General features: G+C 40.3%; 1 protein-coding gene across 5 annotated transcripts in view; it reads left to right on the top strand.

Annotated features, from left to right (window-relative positions):
* tln2b (talin 2b) overlaps positions 1 to 10934 on the top strand; it is an 89800-nt gene that overhangs the window by 43993 nt on the left and 34873 nt on the right. For all 5 annotated transcript variants that reach the window (XM_005928724.3, XM_005928722.3, XM_014335635.2 and 2 more), the window contains exons 7-16: positions 3067 to 3194; positions 3491 to 3554; positions 3713 to 3817; positions 5577 to 5732; positions 6470 to 6571; positions 6691 to 6767; positions 9056 to 9239; positions 9457 to 9570; positions 9986 to 10094; positions 10700 to 10908. In XM_005928724.3, coding sequence (XP_005928786.1) covers positions 3067 to 3194; positions 3491 to 3554; positions 3713 to 3817; positions 5577 to 5732; positions 6470 to 6571; positions 6691 to 6767; positions 9056 to 9239; positions 9457 to 9570; positions 9986 to 10094; positions 10700 to 10908 — 1248 coding nt within the window. The remainder of the gene's footprint in view (positions 1 to 3066; positions 3195 to 3490; positions 3555 to 3712; positions 3818 to 5576; positions 5733 to 6469; positions 6572 to 6690; positions 6768 to 9055; positions 9240 to 9456; positions 9571 to 9985; positions 10095 to 10699; positions 10909 to 10934) is intronic.

Genomic DNA, 10934 nt, shown 5'->3' with positions numbered 1-10934 from the left:
CACACACACACACACACACACACACACACACACACACACACACACACACACACACACACACACACACACAGACGCGCGCACGCACTTGGCTCGGCACAAGGCAGGAGCTCTAATTTGTCATTGTGTTAAAAAGACCGAACACAGCCAGAAGAGTGGATCATACCACAGGCTGCTCTTGCTCTTTCTCAGTGTTCCTTTTTGAATTTTTTTTAGCCTACAAATGTTCCTCTTCGCCCTCTGTCATTCATAATTCCAGCAATTCTTAGAAACTCTGTACTATTATTGTGTAACTGTTCATGTAGTTCATGACATCATTGCTGGTCACTATTTGACAGGACCCTCCTGCATATTTGCAGTGATCTCATATATGTATTCATGATTTTAAGCTTACATGATTTCAAACTCAAACACCCTATTATGCCCACACACACACGCGCGCGCACACGCACTCTCACACAAACATTAATGAAAGCTCTGGCAGTAAAAGAGTAATCTTCTTTACCACTTGACCGCTCCCTTTGTATTTATCCTAAAACCAGCATAAATCTCCATAGCAATAGTATCACCCACTGAGTTTTGCTTTTACATTTAACCCTTGATCACTTAATCAGATGTATTACATGTGTCAAAAGTTGGCATATTTCAGCACAGGGTCAGGTTAAGAATTTGTCTTCAGGACTTGATATTCTACAGGATGTAACACAGTTATAATGCTGATATTTTAGGGGTCAATTCAACCTTTACCGCACAATACATATAGAAAGAGAAGAGGAAAAAGGAATCCATTATTTTTAACTGGTTTTAATATTTCAGTCAAGCACTGCTATTTGACTATATACCTTTGCCATCATTTATTTTTGGGGCTATGTGTGCTGTCTGCTCTGCTTGGCCAGAGTGGAACAGTTGACCTCAGCGTTGTTGCCTCAGGCTGTATGTGTCACAGCTTCTGATGTCTTGTGCTTCACTAAAACCAGTTCTTGTATCACTTACCATATCTGCTTCGAGAAATTCGGGGTCTGTCTTCACTCTGTTGCTTTTTTACAAATATGGTATAATATTTATCCGACTGGTTCTGTGCCTAATGTGACCATTAATCTGAAATCAGCCACTGTCAATTAATTCTTTATCAATGGTCAGCTCTTACAGAAAGTATAAAACTAGTAATGAAATGCATAAAAATCAGCTTCATTCATAATTCGCCATCACTAGCTCACATGCAGCTGTGTGCCTGTCAATTTCCAGTAATGCACGTACACAATGAAACGACTACAGGCTAAACAGCATGCTGTATTTACATTGTATACAGTGACACCAGATATTTACCTCACTATACAAGTTATATTATCCAACAGTAATATTCTGATTGATGATTATTTGAGAGTCGAGCCATCATTTCTGAGCCAAAACAGCAATTGAGGATGAACCCACTTTGGTTTCTGGCTGAGTGACAGCTGTTACATTTACTCTGCTGAATATTGACTCCCTTATCTCATTGCGTTGAGGAACAGTGAAGAGCATACTTTGGATTTGCAGTCAACCTTCACTTTCATTTAAGTAAGGGTTTAGTATCCACTGATATGAAACCCCATTAAGTTTTTCTAAATCAGATTTTGTTTAAAAAAAAATTTAATAAAAACGTAAATGAAATACCATGTGCATGCCACAGCTGTTCTAAATTAACAGCAAAAAATAATTAGCAAGATTATTTTTTAAGTTTCTTTAACGGTTAATCCACCAGTATGCGCAACGTCTAATGAAATGTATATTTTTAATGCTAAAATATAATTATGGTTGTTATGAATGAATTTTCAAATTTACCGTTTTACAAAATAGCAGAAAAAACTGTAAAGCATCTTATTATTTTCTAATTAATTACTTCTTTTAGTTGTTTAATGTTACGCTTGATTAATTTCTGACTTATCAGACAACTCCAGTGTACATACCCACTCAAAATTAGGTATAAAAACATGAATTTGTTATTTACTTAATAAATACCAGTACACACACACACATGGATGGATGGATGGATGAACTATGCTTTACACATTGTAATACCTCTCCATGATCGTCTGGTGCAATTGCCACCTAAATATTTTTTCTAAATACTTGTGAACCAACTGGTCGAAGGAAAACTCGGTGTACAGTGAACAGTGTGTAGCGGAGTGAATGGCATGTGTGAGGGCTAATTTTAGAGTGTCTTCTGTGTCCAGCAAGAGCTTATGTACTCCACAGTGAATTGCACTTGGGAAAAGACTTGATTGTGAGTAGAGGAGATTGTTGTTCTCATTACAGCAGTGAGCTGCTGCTTAGTGTTTCATTGATGTAATGGGACGTAAGAATGTATCAAGTCCACGCTGTGTACTGATATGCTAATGCTAAGAGCATGGATGGAGCCTCTATCACCAGCAAGGCCTCTCAGCTTTGCGGCGATTAAATTTGCTACAGTGAACTCGAAAGAGAGAGAGCAGGGGGCAAAGCTGACTGCCCCCTGGAGCACACAGGTACAAGCATTATACAGAAAGGCTTCTGCTTCTGTGTCGCCCTAAAAGGTAAACATATTATAAAGTGCCTGAAAATGTATTGAATCATAAATGACATCTCAGTAGCACCAAACAGACATAAGGGTTAAAAAAAAATCCTTCATTAGATTGCTTAACACCATACTGAGGACCATTCTGTGATGCAGACGGGTACTGTGAAAAACTGGTGCATTTTTGCGATATCTTTTCCTTTTTAATAACACATAACTGAGTGTGATGACAAATACTCGAAACTGTTACATTTGAAAGCCGCCAGAATTGCTTTCATTGTCACAAACAAATTTTATTTGGCTCCCCTGTGTGCCTTAGTCTGAGATATGATGTATATTCTCTAGAAATGCACTTAGTCACTTAGAAGACTTCATTCTTGATGCTACAGTGCACGCAAAGCACACAATGAATTGTTCATTGGAGAGCTCTGTTTGGGTGAATTGTGGAGCATTCCCGTGTCTTCGTGGTCTATTTCCTGGATGTGTGTTACTGCCTTACACTTATCCACCCATACCTCTTTTCATGTCTCCTCCAGGCTAGAGATGATATATTGAATGGATCCCACCCTGTCTCCTTTGATAAAGCATGTGAGTTTGCGGGGATCCAGGCTCAGATCCAGTTCGGACCCCACGTGGAGCACAAGCACAAGCCTGGATTCCTGGAGTAAGTTTTTATTATGAAGAAGATGCCTTGATACGAAGATTCAGAATACTTGTTTAGCACATGCTGTACTTTTATACACAGGCTTATTTCAGCTGTATGGTAGCTATTCCCTTCCATCAGTAATGGTTGTTACTTCAGGGATTTCCTCCCATGGAAAGCTCAGGGGTGATGTCAGCTGTTACAACTGTTTCCTGATATGTAGGCAGTAAGGCAAAAATGACCTCATAATTAGAGGTATGTTAGAAAAAGGAAATGCCTGTAGCTGAAACCAGTTAAAATGTCATTTGTCTCCGTAGCCTGAAGGAGTTCCTACCTAAAGAGTATATCAAGCAGAGAGGGGCCGAGAAGAAAATATTCCAAGTATGTACATTACACTTCTCAAATGCAGCATGCAAAAAGTGTAGTGTGTTCTCTGTTGAGGTGTAAAATACTTACATAACAGCCAGTACATGACATTTCAAGCATATTTACATATGTACTGATAGGTTTAAGTTGGAAATGTAACTGTTGTTTTCCAGGAACATAAAAACTGTGGAGAGATGTCTGAGATAGAAGGAAAAGTAAAGTATGTGAAGCTTGCTAGGTCCCTCCAGACATATGGAGTGTCCTTCTTTCTCGTGAAGGTAAGCGTTAGCAGGCTTTTTTTCCCCCAAAAAATACATTTTTATACAATTTAAAATAAAAATATCCTCACCTTCTCACAAAATAAGGTTAATTGTAATTGGGTCTTTCATAAGTTACAGTTGATGAGGGATTGTTATACCTTTTAGATTTAACTTATTTAAGTAAAGCTTTAAATAATCTGGCTAAACTGGTGAATTTGTTTCTTTCCCCGTTGTTACTAAATGTGCTAGTAAAAAATGCAGTCCAGCGATATGAAACTAAAACCTAAAACAAATGTCAATTTAATGATACAGGCATGCAATGCTTTTGTTCTAAAGAGTGGCAGCTACGACCAGAAAGCTGCCCCAATATGCAGAGTGTTGTCACACAGGAATGAGAGCTTGCTGAAAACACCAAAAAGCCCCATTATCACAACAAATCAGAGTCAGAATCGGAGTGGAAGCGTGTGCGCTTGGAGTTCAGCGCTGTGAAATACTTGTGACAATAGCAATTCTGCTCTGTTCTGCTTTGGCAAACACAAAAGTGGAATGGAAGTGCAGCATGTGAATGGGATAAAGTTGCAGCAGGTATTATTAAAGCTCTCTGACAGCGGCCCATTTGGCTACGGACTTGCAGGAAAGAGGGAAAAGAGTGAATGTGCAGTTGTCTGCTGGGGTCTTAATGGACGATAAATGGAATGTTTGGCCCCATAGTTAAAGTACACTGCAGGGTTCAAATTATCTTTGTGTGCATGGAAGAGTGCATGTGCATCTATGTGTGCGAGCGCTGTCTGTGCTCAATGAGGAGATGTAGTGATGGAGGTTTCAAGACTCTTAAATAATTCACTCCAGCTGCACTCTGCTCTTGACGCTTGCAAGGGCAAAAGCATAGGCCTGGCTTTGTTGGAGCATTTAATGTAACCTTCCATTTCTCACCTATGAGTGTCTAATCACTGCAGGTTTTAGGGCGAAAAGCTTTGTTTTACTGTAAGTATGTGTGTGTGTGTCACGTGGGGGAAAAGTAAGAAGCATATTTTCCCTAACCGATAACCAAGGTTAAGCAGTTTGAAATGATATTATACTTTCCACTTGAGATTAGAATACCACACTTCCTGCTTGAATGCGGCCTTGGTAATTATAACATTGAGGTGGCGTACCCTAAAACAATGGAAGTTTTTAATAAACCTTTGCACAAAGATATCATGATCACTGGGATAATGTTATCTGTCCTTGTGTTTAAGAGCAGTGAGCTTGAAAAGCTCTTCTACTTATTGGCCTTTGTGTGGTTCTCAGGGCTTTTCATTTTGACCCTGTGATAAAAACAACAAAAGGATTGGACACATTAAACATGAGCAGTCTGCACTCCCCGTCTCTGCTCTCTGCTAATTTTTGTTTTGTCCTTCCTATTCCCCTTGGAGGGGAGCCAAGTGTAGGCTTGGCGTCTCAAGTGAGCTGTAATAGATTTTCAGTGGGCAGATAGTGGTGGGGCAGTGGAGCTGGTCAGGCAGAGAGCTGGTGGAATAGCATGCTGCTGTGCTGACAGTCTGTGGAGACCCTGCTCAATAAAGCAGCAGTTAAACAAGACTGAACTCTGCTGGGTCACTTCGCAGCTGCCCTTCTCCTCCTCCAAGTGGGGCTTCAAGCCACAGACACAGCCATGTGTATTACGGCAGCATCGGGAGAACGGAACAATGATCTTGCATTTGCGCCTTGAATGAATCATCTGTGTAGGTGTTTAAGCACTGACATAAATGTCGTCTGATGTTTTCTTACTTGACAGGAAAAGATGAAGGGTAAAAATAAGCTGGTCCCGCGGCTGCTGGGGATAACCAAAGAGTCAGTGATGCGGGTGGATGAGAAGACGAAGGACGTGGTGCAGGAATGGCCACTGACAACAGTCAAGAGATGGGCAGCCTCCCCTAAGAGTTTCACCTTGGTACTGTGTCCTCAGCTCCACTTAGAGTGTGCTGTTATATACACTTCTAGTCCTATGCATTATTTGTATGCAGAGTGTGATATATACAACTCTTTGCTCTTTCCCCCATTTTTCTTCACTTTCCAATACAAACAGAATCCTAAAAATTGTAGAGACCTCAGACTGCAATATTGAATGGTTTTTGGCATTGCTAGCCGGCTATTTCTTCTGACTTAACAATAGATACCCGGGGGGAGAATGTGCAGAATTTGAATGTTTTATTTATCTGAAACCTTTTTCAATTTTCTTTACCAGCTGTTGGCTGTTTTCTTTCTGTACTGGAAAGGGTCTACTCCATTTAAAGATTAATAGATTATGCAAAGTACTCTGAGGTATATTTGCCAACATTGATTTAAACTAAGAATACTCGCCCACGTGTTTCTGTGGAACGCTTTGAAGTGAGCAGTTTTCAGATTCACTACATCTCATTTTTAATCAGCTCTTTGGAGAAATCGGATGCTCCGTGGAAGCATGTCACTTTTTTTTTTCATTAAGAGCAGAAATGAGGAAGGTACTGCCATGTTTATTCAGCCCCAGTAAGGGTTTTTTGTTTGTTTTTTTTAATCTATGCACAGATAGTAAGGGTTTTATCATGAATAGAGTATTTCTGCAGTCTTGGGTAGATGTTACTATAAAATAATTTCAAATGACTAACTTGTCTTGCCCTGAATCTTTGGACTCTTCCTTGCATTACAAAGGATTTTGGAGAGTACCAGGAAAGCTACTACTCTGTCCAGACTACAGAGGGAGAGCAGATATCACAACTCATTGCTGGTTATATTGACATCATTCTTAAAAAGGCAAGTAGTTGAAAATAAAATAAAAACACATATCTATCTGAATCAATATGAGATACATCCACCTCTTCACATATTCGGCCCACGGTATTCACTGGTGTCTGTTAAACTTCGCTCTGCAGAAGCAGAGTAAGGATCGTTTTGGCCTTGAGGGGGATGAGGAATCCACCATGCTGGAGGAATCAGTTTCCCCTAAGAAGTGAGTAGTATGTAGTGTATAAAAATGCTGACCATTGTGATTCTCTTCACACAGTCTAGTTATTCATGAATTTAAAGCTTACTGTTTAATTGTGCATGTAATTACATTTCTGCCTGCCCAGCAGTGTACTCCCCGAGAGACATGATGTTAGAATTAAACACAAAAAACAGCACTTTAAACCTGAGACAATAACATTAATGCTCTTCTCGATACCCCAGAATACAATTTGTTAAATGGGGAGTTGTGTGATTTTTATAAAAGCTGCCTCAGGGTAAAGCTACTAGAATATAATTTTATTTTGGAAAAAAACGTTGCATCATTTGGAGGTCAAGATATCACACCGGTAAAAAAAAAAGAAAAAAAGAAACAGCTTGCTAGAAGCTGTTTTAGTCAGGTATTTTTTTTCCTATTTGGTTTCTGTCTGTCCAGATTTTCCAGTGTAGCTCAGTGACTGATGGAAATCGAGGTAAAGCAGCTGGACTAGGGCTCTGTCACACAGAATCTGGAAATTTGTTATCACTGGAAATCCACATGGCTGTCAGTGAAACCGCTCTGGCAGAATGGGGCATCATATTCCTGCTGCTTGTGGACCAATTGACTCATGTTGTGGTTCTCAGTACAAAAACATAATTGCTGCCTCTCAAAACAAGCCGTAATTAACTGGTGGAGTCAGGAGCATCTGTTGAGTTAGGCATGAAAACACTTTTTTTTGTACAGTATTTCTTCTGATGTTGCCTGCGTACTGTGGGAGCAGTTGTTGGTGCGTGATAATTGTTTTAATTATAATTCTGTCATTTTTGTCATTTCAGTTAGAAACAGTCACATTATCATTTTGAAGAGTTATTTAAAAAGATCCTCCTGAGTAATACAAGGGAAAAGTTTACTCTAAAATGCCTACATATGCAAGTAATTTAGTTTTTAAATTTTGTCTAGACGTACACGTAAATTTATGTGATAGAAGATCAGATTAAAAGCCTGACAGATGAGAAGATAAACATATACGCCCTATGATCTTGGCATGAAACTGGACAAAGACCAAAGGTAAACAAATACAGAGACAAAGGCTGACTATTCAGAGATGAGACAATGAGTGTGTAACACTCTTACAGTACTAACGAACAGGAATATAAATAGCAAAACTCACAAGCAGAAAGAACATCATTAACCTCCTAGGACCTGGCGTCCAAATATGCGGACATCACATTTTGGGTTGTCTGGACCACAATACTACATTTTGCTCTAGAAGAGCCTGATATCCACTTACAAGGACATTATACTGCCACTGTTCGAATGAAATTTATAAACGAATGTCCTCATATGTGGATATCAGGCCCTTTACAAAATCGAGTAAAAAGCTAATTCTTTGTTTTCACACAATCATCAGGTCCCAATCAGCCCAAATAGCAAAGAGAAATTAAGAATGCATGCCATGAAAGAGTCCGGGTCTTCGGAGGTGAAACTAAGAAGACTAAATGTTAGAACTAGAACCTAAATCATTTCACCAGATCAGAAAATAAAGTGGGCGTTAAGGCGTCTGGGAAGGGATCTCAAAACTGGATTATAGATGGCAGACAGTTGGTGTCGTAAACCACCGCCTCTGTTCAAAGATGGTCGCTCACAGTGGATGTAAATGGCTTCTTTCACTCCTCTTTCAAACCATCTGTCCTCTCTGTCCAAAATGTGAACATTGGCATCCTCGAAAGAGTGACCTTTGTCCTTTAGATGCAGATGGACTGCTGAGTCTTGTCCCGTGGAGGTGGCTTTTCTATGTTGTGCCATGCGCTTGTGAAGTGGCTGTTTCTTCTTTCTTCTTCTTTCAGAAATTTGTTTGAAATGATGATCTTTAAATATGCAGTTGTTTAGAAACGGGTCCAAAAGGCCTTCCCAACTTAGAAATCTACAATTCTTCCTCTTCACAAAAAACACTTCAAAGAAACCATTTGAAGGCCAAAGTTACTATGACATTCATGCCCATGAGGAGTGTAAGTAACCTTCTGACCACAACAGCATGTACAAGCATATAATGTGCATAGGGAACAGCTGTGGCTTGGGAAACAGTGTGGGTTGGCCACTAATCATATGGTCGGTGTTTTGATCCAAACCTCAGTGCTCCTAATGTAGGTGAATGGGTGAATGTGGCTTCTAGTATGAAGTACATTGAGTGGTCAATTAGACTGAAAAATGTTACAAATATGCGGTCTATTTACAATACATAAAGTTAATGTTTTGGTGTGATTAATTATAAAATTCTTCTTACTGCTTTCTATTTCTTTTTATTTTTTAATAAGGTCCACAATTTTGCAGCAGCAGTTCAATCGGGTAGGCCGTGTGGAGCACGGCTCGGTAGCCCTTCCAGGTATAATTCGGTCTGGGTCTATTGGCGGGCCTGACACTTTCAATATGGGTACTATGCCCTCTGCTCAGCAGCAAATCACCACAGGGCAAATGCACAGAGGACACATGCCTCCACTGGTGAGTAAGCGCTGACAAACATGCTGGTCTGTTTTTTCTTTTCTTTTTTGCTTTGATTCAGATAGTAACTGAAACTGTAGCTTCCAACCTGTGGGCCATTTAGGAAAAAATGTGCGACCTAAAGAAATCTGATCAAGAAAGTTTCACAATCTTGCAATCAGACTCCTTTTGTTAGGCCATTTGCAAACACTGTGTCTGTGTTGTTTGTTGCTGTCAGAGTCTAGCCCAGCAGGCCCTGATGGGGACCATCAACAGCAGTATGCAGGCTGTGCAGCAGGCCCAGGCTGACCTGGGACATGTCGATAATCTGCCTCCACTGGGCCATGACTTGGTGAGCCATATTACAACCAGTTACTTCAGTTGTGGAAAATATTTCAGAACAGTTGCACCATGCATAGATGGTGCACTCTACCACATTCCCACAATCCTAGCAATCCCTTGAGTTGTGCTTTTCTAACACTCGAGATTGTGTGCTTTCTGATATTACAGCCTCTGGATTTGCAAAGCAAAGATGGCTTAAAAAGAATCAAGCATTCTAATCACATCAAAGTCCATCAAATATCTCAAATATAATTAGGATGTAGGACTGACTGTAAATGTGGAGGCTGTATTTAATGCTTGAGTGTTTCCAAAGCCATAGGTGTTGTACTAGCCTAGTCCTTTAATCCTGTGAAAGAAAGCTGATATGAGCTGAAAATCACACACTACGATGAATGCCAATAGCTCTCATTTTCCTCCACCAAAAGGCATCCAGGGTTTGGGTTCAGAACAAAGTGGATGAATCCAAACATGAAATCCACTCTCAGGTTGATGCCATCACTGCTGGAACAGCATCTGTGGTCAATCTCACTGCAGGTGAGTGCCCGGGAGAATGCTAAATAACAAAAAAAAAAGAAAAAACAAGGGATGGCATATGTTATTATTTTCTGGTTTTATTAATTTCTATATATGAGCTTTGGTTTCTGGAGTCTGCACTGGGCATAGTGCAAATGGTGTAAATCAATATGTTTTCCAAGTCGGCGTTACTGAGATGGTATTAAAACTAAAATGTATGTCTCAATTTTGCCTCAAAAATATTTCTATGATTCATAAATCTTGAACTTGTTGTCCTGAAGCTGAGTTTACTGCCAGTGTCTCTTTCAGCGCCTCATGATTTTTGGCGCAATGCCAGTCAGGTTCCAGCCAGCCTTTTGCTTGGTTTTAATCTTACCTTGCCATCTGTTTGGTTGCACGTATGCTAGCTTCTCTGTCTAATACAAAGCGTTTTTGTCAGCGTGCTCATCTTCCATTTCAAATGGGTTCAAGCTACAGCACTGGCACTGATGTGCTTGTTGCAGCATGTGAAACACAAGCTTCTCCGTGGCTTAGCAAAATTAAGGTGGCAACAGCATAACATATTAAGATGCACAGCAGAGATGTAACCCGATTAGCTTGTAATGATGGCTATCCATCCTCTGCAGGTGAGCCGACAGAAACTGACTACACAGCAGTGGGCTGCGCCATCACCACCATCTCCTCCAACCTGACGGAAATGTCTAAGGGTGTTAAGTTGCTTGCGGCATTAATGGACGATGAGGTGGGCAGTGGACACAAGCTCATGGGTGCTGCCAGGATGCTGGCAGGAGCTGTGTCAGATCTGCTCAGATCTGTTGAGCCCGCAGCCGCAGAGGTGAGGCACCTGCTGATTATTGTAGT

The sequence above is a fragment of the Haplochromis burtoni genome, unplaced genomic scaffold, assembly GCF_018398535.1.
Source record: "Haplochromis burtoni strain Fernald_Lab_line unplaced genomic scaffold, NCSU_Asbu1 Contig_114, whole genome shotgun sequence".
In the NCBI taxonomy this organism is placed as follows: Eukaryota; Metazoa; Chordata; class Actinopteri; order Cichliformes; family Cichlidae; genus Haplochromis; species Haplochromis burtoni.
The sequence above is the reverse complement of the archived record's forward strand: the minus strand, read 5'-3'. Positions and strand labels throughout refer to the sequence as shown.